The sequence below is a fragment of the Limulus polyphemus genome, unplaced genomic scaffold (assembly GCF_000517525.1).
Source record: "Limulus polyphemus unplaced genomic scaffold, Limulus_polyphemus-2.1.2 Scaffold3194, whole genome shotgun sequence".
Classification (NCBI taxonomy): domain Eukaryota; kingdom Metazoa; phylum Arthropoda; class Merostomata; order Xiphosura; family Limulidae; genus Limulus; species Limulus polyphemus.
This window is the reverse complement of record NW_013668804.1, coordinates 10497-15619: the sequence shown is the minus strand read 5'-3', so window position 1 is coordinate 15619 and position 5123 is coordinate 10497. Positions and strand designations below refer to the sequence as shown.

General features: G+C 30.5%; 1 protein-coding gene across 1 annotated transcript in view; it reads left to right on the top strand.

Annotated features, from left to right (window-relative positions):
• Positions 1-1862, top strand: part of LOC106468860 (translin-like) — a 41988-nt gene extending 40126 nt beyond the window's left edge. Inside the window, exon 6 of the mRNA XM_013929302.2 lies at positions 1362-1862. Coding sequence (XP_013784756.1) covers positions 1362-1625 — 264 coding nt within the window. The 3' untranslated portion in view covers positions 1626-1862. The remainder of the gene's footprint in view (positions 1-1361) is intronic.
• The last annotated feature ends 3261 nt before the right edge of the window (positions 1863-5123 follow it).

The following is a 5123-nucleotide window of genomic DNA, read 5'->3' as shown; positions in this document are numbered from 1 at the left end:
TCCTTCGAAAATCCGCCATACACAAAATAAGCTGGTTAAGTAATGTGTTACTTGTTGTTTACTCATTAAAAGGTTCAGTCTTAATATTTATCAAAAAAAACAAAAAAACATACACTCCAGTTTTTGTTGTTGTTTTTAGATCGGGCCATGAACTTTTCGTACAAACTCGTACTTGCTCTAAAAGTAAGAAGTCTCTGTAACAGATGACCCATACGTCAGTAAATACGTATTCAAAACGGACTTGGGTGAAAATGACACCGTTGCCTTCAGTTAGGAATACATAAAAGTCAAATTGATCTTAGTTTTAAAACAGTAAATACATGTAAGGTAATATTTTATATATATATATAAATGTGATAGAATAAACTAATTAGTGAAACTTTGAACTATGTGTATAATGTTTGCGAAAAATAAGATTACGAAATTGCGCTCCAGTAATGGAATCGTGCGCCAAACATGCAATCACGCGCAATTTCCAGAGGGCTGTACTTAGTACGAGCTAAAAACATAATTAGTGTTACTTATGGGTAAGATTGCTATAATAATAGTAAAGTTACAGCAAGTTAATATTGGTTATTCTTTATTGGGTGAAAAACTGATTTCTTATTAACATTATTATTTTACTGTGTTTTTCTGAAAATACTAGCCATAGACTAATAAAAATCTAACAATATGCAACACCATTAAGTTGTTAACTTATTTACACGAAGAGGGCTCCTGTTTAATTATGACTGTCTCTAGTTGTTATCATAAACGTGTTTTATTGAGTGTTCAGCATGCATGTGTGTTTCCTCTAAGTAAAAGTATAAATAGTTAGTATCGGTAGCTTCAGCCTATAGATCTTATGATGTTTTTAAGACTTATAAAGTTGTTTTTCTAAGTTTGTTTTCAATATTTTTTATAATACTTCGATTTTGACCTTACGAATCACTATAACCTGTGAAAAGAAGTAATTTAGTATTATCAAACGTTTTCTTGCCAAATAGTAAACGTTATGTTGTCTTTGTTTCTCAAGGATCAGAATGAATTTGCGTTCACTAGGTTTTCATAAGGTCAATTATGTTTAATGATGATTTTTTTTATTTGGTAATAGGTACTAAAATCTGATATCCCAATTATCAGTAACAAAGCTATACTGGTTTCTTTTTTCTATCGATACGTTATTTTCTTGAATTTTTAGAAAGTATACTGTACTGACGGGTTTAATGTGATTTTATAATATGGCCAACTATTTCTGTATTATGTTGTTTGAAAACTAAATTTTAAAAATAAACTTTATAATTGTGGTTAGTGTACTCTATTTGTGACACTATTTCATAACAGTAGATTTGCCTACTATAATGTCTTAGTTTAATTGGCAGGCTAGATTTGCTGTCAACAGTGTTACAGCAGGAGATTACAATCGTCCTACCAGATTAGCACACTTCATGTCACAGCTGGACTTGGGCTTTCGTCTACTCAATTTGAAGAATGACTCCCTTCGAAAAAAGTTTGACTCTCTTAAGTATAATCTCAAGAAGATTGAGGAGGTAATTTATGATCTTTCTATACGTGGTTTGAAACCCCAGATTGACCCAGTTACTGCTGTTGAAGAAAACAGTCGTGAAGATGCTGTAGGCACATAATCTGAGAAGATTCACGCATCTTTTATTTTTTAATGCTTTTTCTATTCAAAGATTGTATTATTTTTGTTATTCAGCAGGGTCAGGAGTGACTTAAATTAATATTATAAATGTTTTGCCATTTTTTTTCTACCATCGCGTAATTGTGGATAGTGTTGTATTTCTTTGAAACGGTTAACATCAGAACTGTACAAAATGCTAAACTATGTGAATCGTCATGAATAAAAATGTTTATCTTAACAGGAGTCTTATTTAATTCTAATTATTATAACTAAGAGTTTAATGTTTGACAGCTTTGTTTATTTTATGATTCTAAGACTATATTTTCATTGATTTATTGTAAAATTCCTATACTTTAATTAATTGTACCAGTCTATAGGCCGATTTGATGATCCTGTTATTACATTTTTTATGACAAATGCTTCTTAAATTTGGCAAGTTACCTTAAAATATCTTTGAAAAAAAAGCGTATAATAAAAATGATTACACGTAAGTTTCAATTTCGGTGGTGTTTGATGTATACGTGGTTTTATAACAAGCATTGCGAAACTCTATAGTATTCTCCAATAGGCACCAGTTGAACTAAAAATGTAACTATGTATATTATTTTAACGCCTCTCGTACGAACAAATTGGGTAATATTTTGTACTAGAGGTAAGGTCACCAAAAATCGATCTAATAATTCGATTGCGGAAATGATACTAAACGGAACTACTAATGATAATGATTTGGCAGTTTTTTGTTAGAACAAAATATTGAGTAGATGGAGACACAGCTACACAAAGATCGATGTATCAACAACGAATATTAACTATATACTAGGAATATTATATAACTAGCACTACAAGTGTAAACAGCCTAATCCGGAATGCGTTTACAAGATACTGTGTGAAGCTAAATAATCAGGTAGTCTGTTAGGTTTTGACAATGATTTTACACAAACGGAAAACATCATTTTGTAGAGAAGCACACAATGGAGCTAATAAAACCCTTCACTAGATAGGAATGAAGCGAAAATTGTGACTGTACTTAAATTATTGTTTAAATTATTGGTTTCTTTTACAATTTGTTTTCCTATATTAAGCAATAGCTGGCCTGCGTCATTGTAAAAGATAATAAAGCACGTGTTCTTCAGTACTGAAATGCTGAATGTAATTATACGACTTGTTTTATCAATAGAATTAAAGGATTCACTTGCACGCGGTTATTGACTTTGTAAATTTATCATCTAAGAAGTAACTATTCCGAAAACATCTCTGATACCATATACATTTTTACATTCTTTCATGACGTATTCACTTTCCTTGTCATCATCACTATCTTCAATTGGTCAAAACGTCATTATCAATAAAATCCACATAATTTTCATCATGTACAACTTTTTCAGTGCTATTCATAATATTACCATTGCAATTTGGCCGTGGTCGTTTTATTCTACCTTGTGTTATCTTATTAGTACCTGCCAGTATACTATTGGCTGCTTTCCTCCAAGTCTCTGACCCAATTTAGTAGAAACATTCACAACCACAACGAGAGCAAAGATTTTGAATATCTAGGCAAGTGTTTTCCAAACTTTTTTGATGTACGTACCAAAAATAATCCCCCCCCCCACTTTACTACACAAGGCTGTGTTGGCGGGCCTTTTTCGTGTGGCGTGTCCAAAAGGAAATATAAAACATTAGATAATTTTTGCGTGCCACATCGGCGAGTACATTAAAAAAATACTTTAAATTACTGAATTTTATAACATCTTTTAATAGAAATAAAACTTAACAAAATATTTTGTGCAATTTCCGAAAACATGGCGACACCCACTTTGGAAAGGACTGATCTAGGCCTTTTACATTTGAAAGATAAAGATTCCATTTTCAACTAGAATAGCAATTTTTTCGACAGTCGTCAACAATTTCGATCCATCGATTTGGAGCAGCCACTGATACAGTGAAATTAGAAATAGGCCAAATCGTCTTTTTGGTCAATAATATTGCTCAAAAAAGGTAACCGAAAATAAACCAATATTCACAATGGGTCATTTTTTCTGACCAACATGAACTTGCCCAATATACAGATACGGTCGATGTTAAAACAAAGTTATTTTTTTTATCCGTGTAGGTTTTAAAAAAAATAAAAAAATTTACTTTTGTCAGAAATATTTCTAAACTATGATAAATCTTTATAAGTATCTTATAGAAAAATTAACAGGATATTTTAAACAGTTTTCTGTATTACATGCCAATTTATATTTATCAGAGTGGACACTTAATTCTTAAAAGTTAGTAAAAAAAACTTGTGGTAATAAAATTCTGTTTTAGTTGTAAGTAATTTCTTTGTTTTCGAACAATTACTTTAAAGGTTAAGATGAGGAAAATTGATATCAAAGTTCAATTAATCCACATATCACGTATGAAAGTTTAATTAATCTACAAGTCATATACAGAAACGTTTAATTAATCTACAAGTCATATATCAAACTTTAATTAATCCACATATCACGTATGAAAGTTTAATTAATCTACAAGTCATATACAGAAACGTTTAATTAATCTACAAGTCATATACAGAAACGTTTAATTAATCCACATCTCATCGCCTTCCTAGAACGATATACGGTAATGCGTTAAGTTATAAATGTAACTACTTGCAAAACTAATTATTAATTAAAACATTGTAACTACACATTGTTTCACCTCTGATTGTGCGTGGGTCGTTAGATGGCGACAAATAACCTGAGCTATAGAATTAAATCGTCATCATCTGAAGAATAGCAGCAATGACAGCTAGTAAAATTTGGGAAACAGAATAAAAAAAAACCCTTTGCGTATAATTTATAATTAGCAGTTTTTTTTACAAATCAGAGATAAAAATGTGCATGATAACGATGCACACATACACAAAATCATACATTAGGTTAGTAAGATCGTTATGTGAAGTATAGAAGGCAAGATTATGGAAAACCTAAGAACAGAATTTGTAAAGTAAATATGTTTACAGCCATGATTATGTTGAGGGTTACACCCCAACTATTCTCGTTTGAGTGCGATTACAGCAATCATCATATTACATAAGCATGTAATTCAAATATTATTCGGTAAAGTAAGAAAGTATAAATATATATATAAATTTTTTACATTCTATAACAAAAAGTTATACAGAAATTATTTGACTAATTTATAGCCCATTTGAGAGAAACAAAACTGCAAAACATTGCAGAAGGGTGATATCTTAAGCCTGCATTTCAATATTTTCGATAATTCTTGTAACTTAATTTACTCTCATGAACGAAGGCTAAAATGTAGAATATATTTGTTGTTTTTTCACTTATGTTGAAGTTTACATGTAACTTTAGAAATAAAAAAGAACTTGAAGAAAGATCAATGCAAAATATGTGAATGTAATGTAACTGCATATGGTGTTTGTCCAAAACGATATATACACCTGGAAAAAAGTTAAGCACCCCCAAATATTTTTCAGGATTGCTTATTGAAAATAAGGTTTAATTTT